General features: G+C 41.0%; 1 protein-coding gene across 1 annotated transcript in view; it reads left to right on the top strand.

The window, feature by feature from the left end:
* The first annotated feature begins 346 nt into the window (after positions 1-346).
* LOC118210279 (disks large homolog 2-like) overlaps positions 347-14,393 on the top strand; it is a 128,961-nt gene continuing 114,914 nt past the window's right edge. The window contains exon 1 of the mRNA XM_035386317.1: positions 347-853. Coding sequence (XP_035242208.1) covers positions 824-853 — 30 coding nt within the window. The 5' untranslated portion in view covers positions 347-823. The remainder of the gene's footprint in view (positions 854-14,393) is intronic.

Here is a 14,393-nt window from a genome sequence, read left to right as displayed (position 1 = left end):
ACACCCCCCCACAAACACACACACACACATTCCCACACACCCCGCTTACCCCATACACCCCCCCACAAACACACACACACACACATTCCCACACACCCCGCCCCCCCCATACACCCTCCCACAAACACACACGCACACACACACACACACATGCACACAGCCGCCAAACTGCCCCACAGGTACACTGCATCCCCCACCTCCCCTACACACACACACACACACACACACTCACGCACACGCACACACACACATCCCCCCCCCCCCAACACGCACGCACACACACACACACACACACACACAACCACTCACACACGCACACCTCCACACACACACACACACACACACTCACACACGCACAGAAAAGCAGGTAAAAAGAGAGACTGATATTTGTGAGGCTGCCAGTCATAGTGCTGCTAGCGAGTCCAGCGCGGGAGAGCACATTCCTTATGCTCAGCCAGTGTCTGCGCTGCCAGCTCCAGTGCGGCGCTCTGCTCTGTCGCTGCCTAGAGACGGCGATGCGTGCCGAGCGGAGTCGTCCGAGCCAGCGGCTCCCAGCTCCCAGCGCCGCGCGCAACTTTGCCCTGGACCATGTCTAGGGGGCTTCGGGACCCTCACAGGGACATGATCGTCTTGAACGTCCGGGAGGAAAAGGTGGACTTCAATTACTGTGCACTGGCCCCCTGCCAACAGCTCTCTGTCTGCCTCCCTGCCGTGGAATCCTCTTTCTCTCCCTGTTTTTTATCTCGCTAAATTTTTTTTTTTTGGGGGGGGGGGTGGTTGGGGGGTGATGCATACGGACAGAGGATAAGCCAGTTTCCCCAGAATGGAATGCCTTTGTATCGTCACCACCAAGGTAAGAATACAGCGCCAGCACCAACAAAAAAACAGACACAGAGGGAGAAAGAGTGACAGAGAAAAAGAGATTCGGAAAGAAGGAAAGAACAGGAGAGAGGGAGAGAGAGAGAGAGAGAGAGATAGAGGGAGAGAGGAGATAGAAGAAGGGGGGGGGATCTCCCTCCGCATTACAGTCATATCTCTGTGCCTCGCTCTCTCCCGCTCGCGGAAGGTGCCGGTAAACTGCCAGCTGTTGCGGGTCTCGTCTTCGCTGGCCGCCCGCGCCTTTAAGGAGCTCGTGCCCTTATCTGAAGTGGCTGTCGCGTGCCGTCCGTGGTTGGCTTTTCTTCTTAACCTTGTGATGTTTTAATTCCTCGCTTATGCTGTCATCGGTTCTGCCTTCACTGCGATCTCTAGATTGATGAATGGGGTTGCCCCCCCCCCCCCCGTCAGTGGCCGTAAATGCATGTCAGGACTCGTCAGAAACTTCAGGTGACCGGTGCTGCGGCATTCACAATGACTTGAAGTAAAATAATAATGAAAACAATAAATAAACAGTCAATAAATTTAAGTTGTGTGTACACCTGCTTGGTAATCTATGCTACTGCCTCATATTTCATAAGTGAAAACGATGCATCAGATTTTTAGTATACTGTGTAACATTTTATTACCTTTACTACAGTTCAGTATTCATATCTAAAAGCTGTTTAAAAAAATCGGATACTTTTCAGTTATCTGATATTTTCATGGTTCCTTAACTAACTTCAAAACTTTATACCTCACATGTAAAGTCGAGAAAATAACATTACTTTCCATTGCCAAACTCTGTAGCCACCCTAGTAGGCCTTTACATTTGCTAATTTCATTGTTGGAACTTGATTTTATACATTGAATACTAATTTCAGCAAACAAATATAGAGCGGCAGTTAGTGGTCATAGCCCATTCTCTCATCAGTGAGTCTTTGGAGAATGATGTTCAGTTGGGAAATGTGCCCTCAGAAAATCACTTGTTTTTTTATCAAGCTTCAAGCAAGGTTATACTGTATGTGCTACCCGTTTTGCCTGAACAGTTATAATAACTTATTATTTCCTGTATTTCTCAATAGGCCATGCAATTACATGCTCCATGTACTTAGCCAGAATACATAAGTGCGCATGCAGCTGGTTTGTTTCTCACTGTGTAATTTAAATTTATTTGTAAATTGTGATTTATTTAGTTTAGTAATTAAATAGTTTGTTTTTAATTGCCATGTGACATTTTACTCAACTTTTTGGAGGTTCAGCTTCCCAGTGCATCTTGGGAAACTGGAATCTGATATGAAAATTGAGAAAAAAATGTAAACAATATTATAAATATTAATATTTAACTAAACAAAGGTCTAAATGTTTCAGAACAGCCATATGTGTATACCTTGAATAATCATAAATTAGCCCTAAACCTGCGGGGAATTAAAAAAATTCCATTCATCTCTCATTTATGAATTGCAGAGTACAAGCATAGCAGTGTGGTCACGCAAGAAGAGAGAAAGGGAATGGAAGGCTTTCAAAATACACAACTAGATTATGTGGTGTAGAATTGCGTATATATATATATATATATATATATATATATACATTTTCAGATTTTTATGGAATGATACTCTGGCCTTGCTTTCTGTTTTATGTAATTTCTTTTAAAAATATATATTGCCATTCCAATGACCTGGAAGTAAGAACGCCCACCATTTTGTACTGATAGTGAGACATAAAGCATATGGCTTTTGGGAAACTGCTGCTCTCTCGTTCAGGCTGTGCATGTTGATGCTAATGAGCAAAAGCTCCTTTAGTGTGACGTATTCTTCCTCCTTGGGAATCTTAGGCATTGCATAATGTTTTCCACATGTAGGTCAGATTTTAATATATTCATGTTTTTTGTATGTTCTTGTTCTCCTTTAATGTGTACACTTAAGGTGGAATGCTTTAAATTGGTTGCCACTGAGTAGTAAGTTGTTCATTTGAAAGCAGATTTGATCACGTTTACTATACTGTTTAATGAAATGTTTTAATGAAGCACTAGTGCTGCTGTTGATGTGCCATTTTGCCATTGCGGTATTTAGCGGTTACTGTATGGTTGTGTTTACTGAAGATACTTGCTGACTGACAGTGTGCAGCATTTATTTAGGCTATTCGAGTCACAGTGTGCTTCTTTGAGGGCTTTGTCTGAAATTTAGGCATAGGTTTGATTTAACAACAAAAAAACTTCTTCCTTAACTTTGTATGTGTCACCTTCATTCATAACAAACTACCAAACAAAACAAAAAAAGGCAGTTGGTGTACTGCTAGCATGCAGGGCTTGTAAATCAGAAGCTGCAGGTTCACATCCCAGGCTGGGCACAGCTGTTTACAGCTGAACATATGGGAAAATATCTTAAATTTAATGAGAAAAAATTCCCCTGGGCAAGGATGTCCACTAAGCAAATGAACAGTGTTGCGTAGTTATTTAACGGTGTAATTTAAAGGAAATGCCTAAATATAACGCCATCAGTGGAGAGACAGGGCTAGACTCTCCTAGCAGAACGTAGCCCCCTTTCACACACGCACCTTAACCCGTAAATGCTCCAGCAATTTCCCACGTCAGCCTCATGTGTGGCAGGAGCACAGTAAGTCGATTTTCCACATAAGACCTCCATTTGCCGGGTCAGAACCGTGTAAGATTTATGGAAATCTTCCTCCACGGCGTGAACAAAAGCAGCAGCATTTCCGGATGGAGCATGGAAAAGGGTAATGAATGATGTTCTTATGTAAGCCCTTTGGTTTCTGCCACAACTTCTTTAGTAAATACTTTACTGAATCTGCCCTCTCAACAGTCCTTGCTCAAGTATGAGTCTTTGCACATAGAAGATACTGGAGCTGCATTTTTTGATTGTGTGAGGGAAATTTGAACATTTATTTTAGGAATGGAATGAACAGTCTTACCATCCTTGCTTGTGTAAAGGCCGGTGTAGCAAGCTGGTTAGCACTGCATCAATATAGACCAACTAGCCTAATAATGGCAGGTATATAGCTAGCAAATACCTTGGCAAATAATTATTTGTGCTTGTGAGGGAATATCAGCATTTCACTCAGAAGATAAACTTGGTGTTGCTGTATGCAGTGAAAACCGTCAAATATCTTTGCTTGATATGAGCTAAGTCTGCTAGCTTGCTAGCTACATGCCACTGTCAACTAGTTAGTTTGGAAGCTAGCTAAATAGCCTGATCAGCTATCCATAGGCCAGCCAGCCCAATTTGGTCAGTGACACATTTTCCCAATCAAAAAACCAAGAACATACCTGTCTTTTGTAACATTCTGTGACAAGATTTTGTGGTTGCAACGCCCATTAGCTGAAATTCCATGTGCCTGGATTGAGTGCGTCCAATCATATTACAGTTTGCCGTGCCAGCAAAAGGCTTATTTCTTCCAAAGACTCTGATTTATAGAGGTCGAGTCAATGACAGAGACTGGTGAGACCACTTCCTTACAATCCTCGCCAACATTCAAGGACAAAGAGCATTGCGGTTTGACCGAATCTGAGCCGTGCTGCCATCCACCCAAAATAAATTCATTTGCTTTCCATTGTTGTCATTTGTGCATGCGCTCTTCTACTGTGCTGTCTAATGCACAACACCAGCAAGCTCTTCAGTTAGTTTAGTGGCATTGCTGAACAGACCTGGGTTAAATACGCATTTGTTTTGGATTCAGATACTTTTCTGTGCTCTATTGATCTTGCCTGGTGTAATCGAGCCTGCCAACATGACCAGAAGGGGTTTGCACTTTTTGAGAGCATTTCATTGGTTCCAATACACCCGACAAGATCAGTAAAGCGTAGAAAAGTCTTTGAATCCAAAACGAATACGTATTTGACCCAGGTCTGTTGCTGAAGCTGCAGTCTGAGATCGATTCAAAGCGATTTCTCTGCTTCCACAAGCCTGCGGCGGAGAGCACATCACCTGGGACGGTGAACAGGAAATGACAATGAGCTCGAGGAGAGCAATTAACGCCACAGCCAGATCAAATGACTGTGCTCAGGGAGGGTCTGTGCACCTGCCTCATATTTACGTGATCTTATTGTCGCTGAGGAAGAGCATTTCATGGCAAAGTGTTTCATAAGAGCCCTTTATTGACATTGTGGATGGCATGAGATTAGAGACAAAGTACTGTCCCAGGGTTGAGAAAATACACTCCTTAAGCACTAAAGCAGCTTTAACAGGCCCGCATTTGACTGGAAAATCAGGAAACTGCAGTGAGTTGAAACAGCCTGATAGTGGCACACTAACCTGCTCATGGTAAGACCTGAAGTGGCTCAAACCGCTGTGCATTAGGATTGTTGTTTCCACCTCTGCTCCCCGCGAAAATGACAGATGCCAGGTTCTGCTTTCTCTCTACAGTCCACCAGCTGGCTGTGCAGCTATTAGCCAGAAACTGGGCATCCTGCGCAGCTGGTGCTGGTAGACTGCAAGTTCCTGATAGGGCATTGCCCATGTAACTCATTTGGCCTGTCTCCTTGGGTAACAACTTCTAATACTCCCAACTAGAGTTGGCATTGGCACGATTAGGATTTCATTTACACCTATTTTTTATTTCAGTAAGAGCCGATTCTGACCTTTTCTGTTTTCCCTGCGTAAAGAACAAAGTTGTGTTCATGATCTAAACACAATAAAGATACAACATTATTATTATTATTTTTTTTTCACTGCACCAATAACCAGCGATTTAGCTGAGAAACTCTGAGAAACACCTGAAATGGAATTCTGTTGTACCTACATCAGGTTTGCTGCTGTGCAGGCGAGTGGAACTGGTCATGAGACTACAGGTCTCTTATAACTCTTTCCCCCAGAGGTCTACCCAGATTCCTGTATCAGCTGTTACATTTTCATAATATCTCATGAAAATAATCACTCATAATCACTATGAGGATGACTGGGCTACTGGTGGAGCCAGATGTTTTCCTGAAGCCTTGCTGTCGTTGAATCCTCCAGAAACAGTGCCCAAGATACTCGCACAGGAGCGTCTGATGTGCGGTCCCCACTCCCCATGCAACATTCATGAATCCGCTGGCACAGTATTGTGTCTAATTTGAGGATTGCATCCATTAGCTTTCCTGTAGTGTCGCGTTTCGCTTATCTGCCGAGAATGGCACTGTGCTGCTGGTGTTACTTAGTACGGCTGAATACTAAATCAATGCAAAATATGTTTATCTGTTGACTTCTGAGCATTCTGCAAAAAAACAAAAACAAAAAGAAAAATGCATCAATTACATTATGCATTTGCATAGCTGGATATAGTTACTCATTGGAGAAATGCAGTACTCTGTTTCCCGGATGGTTATAATTCTGGAGTCCTAAATGCCTTGTTTTTAAGGTGACCTTTCATCAACACTACCATCTTTCCTTCAGGAAATGCAGAAAATAGCCCTTTGATGTGTTCCCCTGCATCACTGTGCGCCTCTGGGTCTACTTAGTGCCAATCTACAAATTAAGGAGGCTGTGAACGTGAGGTAACCTCGGCATATGGACAGAGGTTCTTCTGCTACCAGACTATGCAGGGGGAGCTCATCAGATATTTGCTACAGGCCGCCTTTAATTCATTTCCGTATGGCTTAAGTTCCTCTGGCCTCATTACTATCTGCCCTTTGCCTTTGTGTGGTTATTTTTTCTATTCTTATTTATTTTTGTTTCAGTTCACTGACCACAAAACTGGCAAAGTGTTACATCAGTGATGATCAAAATGTAACAGTTCTACAAGATCATTATTTGTAGTTTGGAACGAGACTGATTGCAGGTTAAATCTGGGTCTAAACCACGCAATGTAAATTTTTTGTTAATTTAAAATGTTTTCCTTACATGGAAATTATGACAAAAATTACTTTCATATTTAAATATCTCCGGCTCTGTTATGGATTTGACATTGCTGCTAAAGGATTAGCATACATGCTATGTGCACAATTTATGCAGTAAAAATATTCAGCAAAAAAAAGGAAGTGGATTATCATGTTTTTCCATTACACCATTCAATATTTTTTTCTCAAGGACACCCTTAAACACCATAATATCCCCTCACACACCTTCTGTTGTAAACTAACTGCATGAAAAGGCATTGGAGAGCACACTATGGCCTTCATACTTGGGGGTGAGTGGCATTTTAGATATGTACTTGATGAATCTTGAAGTTGAGGGTTAAATCACCAAGCCACATGGTGTAGGGCCAGGATGGTCTATTTTCGGACGATTGTAGCTCAGTTCTGGTATATCTCCCTTCTGCAGTGTCAGGTGAGATAACAATCATCAGACGGCCAACAGGAAGTCTGTCAGGAGTGGTTTCAGGGCAGTGTTCATGTGAGGTGGGATATGCTGTGGGGTTATCACGATAACAGTTACTTTAGGGGGCAGCTTCAGAAGGCTGGATAAGGTAAAGTCACATGATAATAAGGCGTATATTGGTAGGGTATTTGTGTGTGACATTAGTGTGCTTGTAAGACAGAATGCTGTGTAATTAAATCCCATGTAAGGGTCTGCTATTAAACTCCTACGTATGTTAATGGCATTGAACTGCACAAGTAATATATTTCTTTAATAATCCAAAAATCTATAAGCAATTGAGATCATTTTTCACAAGGGCCTAGAATGCACACACTGAATAACATAAGATTAATTCACAAAAATGTATTATTTTTTCTAATGTTTTTGTTTTGTTTTGTTCCACTGTAGGTGACAATTGGCTCTTACTGAAAGCTTAGCTGTGAACGTACGTTGATTTTATTTTATATTTTAATTTTCTTTGCATAGTTGTGAACAGTGGCATAGCTAGGAATTCTCGGCTCCCCTGAAAAATATTGCTCTGAACCCCCCTTTTTTTATAAAACAGATTGATTTTTTTTTAGCTATGGGTCATCCAAAGCTGTGAGCTTGAGAACCTTAGAATCCTCAGCACCTTTCACCCCACTAGCTATGGCCCTGCTTGTGGACATATCTCAGAACATAGAATGAGTTTCTCAGGTACTCTGTTGTACTGACTGGCAACTGACAACTTGGTCACTGATTTAAAACTGTGCAAAAGTTAATATGATTTTGCCTGAAGTTCCCAAAACTTTTATGGAATGATGTCAATAAAAAAGACCAAATACATATTTTGAATTCAATAAAATACCCATACAGTTTGCCAGTTGTATAACCTTGCTTTAATGAGACATATTGAAACACAAGTGATCAAAAGGCACTTATTTAGGTTGGTAAGTATTCAGAGTTGATAATAATATACATTAGATCCAAAAATAAATTGGTTTCGGCCCTGCAATGGTTTGGCCAACCTGTCCTAGGTGTATTCTTGACTCCGCTGCATGCTGGGATAGCCTCCAGCTCCCTCTGCAACCACCCAAATAGGAATAAGTGGTTTAGAAAATGGGTGTATGGATGGACTTTCTTTCCAAGAAACATTTTTTTTTTTTACATTTGCACACTGCACAATGTTGCTTTTCTGTGAAATATCGTCACACAAATTATCAAAATGTATTAGTATTCAGTGTTCATTATGATATCAATTACATCCAGAAAAACAGTCTTGATTAGAAAAAAAAGCAGATCATTTCTAAGAAAATGATGCCTATGGTTGCCATATGGCAATGTACCCCCCCCCCCCCCCCCCCCCCCCCCCCCGCCATTCAATTTGTTGTTTCAGTTCCCTTTCAGTTGTCAGTTCGATGTCATTTTAAGTACTGAAAACTTATCCAGTGTACGTGGCAGGTGCAGTGATTAACTTTCCTGCTGCATGAAGCAGGTTGCTATGACTCGTGGGCCACGGCAGAGACGGGCCTGGTTTCAGAGTGAAGAGTCTACTTGGCAGGCTAGACAGCCGTCCTGGGGATTAATGCCCATGCTGGCCAGGGATCCTGACAGGCTGTGAAAGGAAGCATTTGGTCATGTAAATTACTGCCTCGCCCGCACTTGTGGTGTTTCTCGTTCCAGATTTCACTGTGGAGTCAGAGGAGGGGTGTTTTGGCAGCCCCTCACGGCCCTGATCCTCAGATCAGGACATTAAAAGGGTTCGTGCCGCATTGGGTCTTTGCGGCGCATTACTTCTGAGTATGGAAAATTAGGTCGCGGAGACTTTCTTTTGGCAAAATTTGATAACTGCTGGATCTATCGCACTGTGCGCATATTTGCTGAACAAATAGTACGGCTCAAAAACCGGTACTGTTCAAAAACTGTGTGACTTTTATGCTGCTTACTTGTTGCTTAAGTGGGCCTCGCTGATCTCTCAAATGAAAACAGATGTGAGCATTAAGCAACGATGTCGCCGAGCTCACGGACCCTGGAGCGTAGCACCACGGCCTCATTTCAAAGAATGATTGGCATTAAATCTCTTTAAGTCTGTTTGCTTTTAGTTGCCTGCCCAAGATCGCTTTAACAAATAATCTCCTCCAATGCACTCTCCAGATATCTAGTGACTGTATTACACCCCATGGGCCACACATTAGAGGGGAAAGAAACAGAGGTGTATCTCCAACTGACTACCTGCCCTTTTATTGAGTTGAATATGGTGTTTACCTGAGGAACCTTGGCAACTAGCAGGAGGAGGCTATTGTATTATGCTACTGCTGGCTGCTTGTCATGTTTGGCTGACTGCACAGCTGAAGCAGAAGCTATAACCAGTGGCCATAGGGACTTGCTTTTGAGTCATTCAAAAGCAAGTCATGATCCTTTCCAGATTTCAGGAAGGTCATGCAAAGAACCAGCTACGACAAGCTCCAAATATAGAGTGAGCTTGCTCTCATTGCACACTGCAGTAATACTGGAATGATTTCAAGACTTAATGGCATGTACTTTGCCTGTCTCAAACTGTGTGCACGTTCCTGCATCTCCTCTCCTCCCACACTTGCCAGTTTCAACCCACGTCTACCACAGCCTCTTCTCCCCTGCATGCTTACTAATCTGCTGGATTTAGTCCTGAAACCTCCAATGCGAGCTGGATTCTAAATCCTACAGATTTTAGAGCATATTTCTATCCAAATTTAAGAAATATATCACAGACTACTAGCAGGAGATAGTACAGACTCCTCCACCTACAGTATTTGTACACTCATATATATATATATATATATATATATATATATATATATACAGATATTAGGGCTGTCAATCGAATAAAATTTTAAATAAAATTAATTACATGATGTGCTGATTAATTAATCAAATTAATTGCAATTAATCACATGTATCAATATTTGCTTGGAAAAGCCCCCAAATGAAGATATTTCAACTCAAAAACATTACATTATTGTGGAACATGAGTAAAGGATTGAATAGAAATATCAAAAGGGGGCATTAGAAATCAATAAATTGTTTTATTTCCAATCATTTTTTCCAATCAGTCTTTTTATTATTGAACATAAGCCTATCTCTTAAAAAAAAAAAAAAAAAAAAAATTACCTAAGCTTATCACTTAAGCACCAATTTGGTCATAACAGTCTTTTCCCCACGGCACGCAGGAACTGCCGCCGTGGGCTATGCATGGCAAATTGTGGTCACTCACTCGCTCACTCACTCACAGAAGACCTGAGAGGGACGTTTTGTGGGACGCATGCACAGGTGGTGCTTCGTTTAGTAAGACACATGCGCAGGTGCTTCTCCCAAAATCACCACTTCGAACGGCACAAGATTTTTAAGCACAGCTTTATCGCCTAACGTTACTTTAGCTAACCCTAACATGTTAGCGTTTCGCCTACTTTAGTTAACCTACTTAGCGCGTACCACCGATACAGATGTATGGACACACGGAGGACAACAAATACCATTACAGAGGTGAGGACATGCCATAGCTAGCTAGCTATATAGTTAGCCAAGATTTACTCATGACAGTTTGTACAGGTGTGCCGTGGGTCTGCACGGTTTCGTGCTTGTTTAACTATTTAACATACTATTTACACGTGCAACTAACACACCACCGGTTGGAATTATGTGACACACGGTGTCAGTGGGGTGCGTTAGTAAATTCACTCCGGTGGTGTCAGTGGCACCCTGAGTGCTCTCTCGTCGTTTAGAAATTAGCACTGCTCTCAGAGGATCAGAGCCACACCGACCGCTCCAGCTGAAGGGTCGGTTTGTCAGAGTGTCTGAACCCCAAAATGGCTGACAGTGTGGCAAAATGCGACGGTTGGGTTATTTGGCAATATAGGTAGTGTTATTCAACATGCAGCAACTCACAGTAACATCGGTACATCAATTAATTAACATAAACAATAAATAATATTATATGCGTTAATTTGCATTATTTTTTTTAACACGTTATTTTATAATTAATTAATTAATCAAAATGAATGCATTAATTTGACAGCCCTAATATATATATATATATATATATATATATATATATATATAATGTGGACACCTAAAATCCAACATCTCATCCAAAATTATTGGCATTAATATGGAGTCGGTCCACCCTTACTGCTATAACAACCTTCACTTTTCTGGGAAGGCGTTATACTAGATGTTGGAGCATTGCTGCAGGGATTTGTTTCCATTCAGTCGTGAGAGCATTAGTGAGGTCAGGCACTGATTGGGCAATTAGGTCTGGCTCATAGTTGGCTTTCCAATTGGTTCCAAAGGTATTGGATGGGGTTAAGGTCAGGGCTCTGTGCAGGCTTGTCAAGTTCTTCCGCACCATTCTTAAGGAAACCATATCTATATGGACCTCGCTGTGTGGCTGGGGACATTGTCATGCTGAATCAGGAAAGGGCCTTCCCTAAACTGTTGGGGAAACACAGAATTGAGTAGAATGCGATTGCATGCTGTAGCATTAAGATTTTCCTTTACTGGAAGTAAGGGGCCAAGCCCAAATCATGAAAAACAACTCCAGACCAAAGAGCATCAAATACTTTTTGTCATGCAGCATGAGCCAAAGTCATTAGACCACCTGTACATTTTTGAATAACAAACCAAAGTATAATGATTTTTTTTTCAAATTGTACCTACAATAGCACAAACAGATGAGTTTCACTTAAAAATAAACACGACTTTCCTCAAAATTGCCTTCTTTGACTTGATTTTAATTACAACAAATTCTAATTAAAATTCAACAAAATCTTGGAAGTCCATCCAGTCATTTGGTAAATTAGGGGTGGGAGGAAAGTGAAGTGTTAATTGAGTAAAATCATATCTACCTTAAGTTTTTTTTAAACCACAGGTAGCCTAATACCATTGGCTTGTAGTGTAAGTAAAATAGGCGCTAAAGCTGCAAGAATATTGAAGGCATTAGGCTTAGATGTGCTAATCCAAGTAAATATATTGTGGCAAGAAGATTATTCCCAGGAAGAAATAACGTTCTTGCCAAAATATTTACACACATCTAAGCCTAACTCCTTCTTCTTTACCATATTTCTTACAACCTTAGTGCCTATGTCACTTGCACTACACTACAGGCTAAAGGCATTAGGCTACCTGGGATTTAAAAAAATAAAAACTTAAGGTAGATAGGATTTCACTCATTTCACAATTTAATTACCTCTCCACCTCCATCCCAAACCTCTACCTTCCACTTTGCTAAACGATTGGATATACTTCCATTCATTAATTTAATTGTATTTTAAAACCAAAGGAAGCAATTTTGAGGAAATTTGCGTAAAAGTAATCATTTTGCATTATTGTAGGTAAAAAAATTATTGTTGTTTTTTTTAAAGTTTGTACTTTGGTTTATTATTCAAATATTTTAACTAAATTCTTCTGTACCTAAAGGTTTTTTTTTTTTTTGTTGAACCTAAAGAGGTAATTTGTCTATACAGAGCCCTACAAAGGTACGATAGAGTGAAATTTTTTGCTATGTACTTAAGGCATTAAGATCTGAGAACAAAATATGAATATGAGACAAAAGTTCAGATAATCAGCTTGTATATGTATATGCATGGTATTTACATGCATATACATTTTGCCAATTTACAGAAACAGCTGTTGAGTCCCTCCATTTTCAGCTGTGCAAAATTAAATTAATGTATGACTGCCAGCTGTTAACTGTTGTTCAGGTGATTTATTTTGCATGAAATGTTCACAAATAACAGAGCAGTGAGTGTCTAGTCCTGGTTTTAGCTTTTGTTTTCATCAGTGGAAATGTCATTGGGAATCAGAATTCATACACCATCATGATGTCCAGAGGACTTACTATGGCTGAAAAACAACTAATCTGTAAATTGAGAGAACAGAAGAATTCATGAAGAAGAATAACGCAGAAACCGGGTATATGAAGTTTGGGAAGTCTTGACGATGTCTTGAAAAAGAAAGAAACCACTGGCCAAAGAAGACAACTGCAAATGATGACAGTCATATCCTAAGAGCTGTGAAGAAAAACCATGGTTTACACCATAATTATATTGGTTACACTGCAAGATGCATACCTTTCATCAACAACAAGAATCAAAAGGACAGAATTTGAATTTGTCAAAATAAATAAATAGATAAATACAGAGCCAAGCCAAAAGAGTCTCGGGAATAAAGTTTTATGGATGAGACCAAAATAGACCTTCACCAAAGCGATGGAAAGCCGAAGGTGAGGGGAAAGGAACGAACAGCTCATGACCCAAAGCACCCCCTTCATCTGTGAAATATGGGGGAGACAGTGACATGGCTTGGGCAAGTATGGCTGCTTCTGGAACGGGCTCACTCATTTTTTGTGATGCTGTAACAGAGGATGGCAGCAGCATTAGGATGAATATGAAAGTGAACAAACTGATTTTGTCGGGCTACGTACAAACAAATTCCTCCAAACTCATTGGCGAGGTTTCACTATGCAGCAAGACAACGACCCCAAACCAACTGCCTACACAACCAAAGCATTCATCAATGGGAAAAAGAGGGAAAGCTTTGGTCTGGCCATGTCAGGCACCTGATTTAAATCCAATCGAGCATGCGTTTCACTTTCTGAAGAGGAGACTGAAGACAGAAACCCCCTGAGGCCTGGACAGGCATTTCCAAAGAAGATACCAAACAGTTGGTGATGTCACCGTGTCACAGACTTAATGCCACCATTGCATTTCAGGTTACGCATCTAAATCATTGACTTAATTGCTTTGATTTACTTTTAAGTTAATTTGTTGTTAACTTTGTTTTTCATAGGTGAAAATGAAGGTGGGGGGACTCAAAATAAACAAAAATTGTTTAGGTAAAACGGTAATACATACAGGTATATGCATGTAAACACCACAAAATAAAAGGTGATTGTCAACAACTTTTTCTCATATTCATCTTTTGATCTCAAATTCTGATGACTGAAGTTTATAGCAAAAATAACTAATTTCCCTCTTCTACCACCACACTTTTTGAGGGCACTGTATAATCAAAAATGTAAAACTTTATGGATGACATGGTGATGATGATATCCCTCTTAGCACCATTGTAGTGCCATCATGCACATAGCCCCCTGCTTCTCCTCATGGAACACTGACCCGCACACTTCCTCCACACTCCCTCCCGCCCACGTCGCCCACCTCCCTGTTCCTCCTCTCTCTCCCACTCCGCCTACTGTAGCTGGTCTCCTGTGTAGCTTTCTCATTTACA

This window comes from Anguilla anguilla, chromosome 12, assembly GCF_013347855.1.
Source record: "Anguilla anguilla isolate fAngAng1 chromosome 12, fAngAng1.pri, whole genome shotgun sequence".
In the NCBI taxonomy this organism is placed as follows: domain Eukaryota; kingdom Metazoa; phylum Chordata; class Actinopteri; order Anguilliformes; family Anguillidae; genus Anguilla; species Anguilla anguilla.
This window is presented reverse-complemented; position numbering and strand designations above follow the sequence as displayed.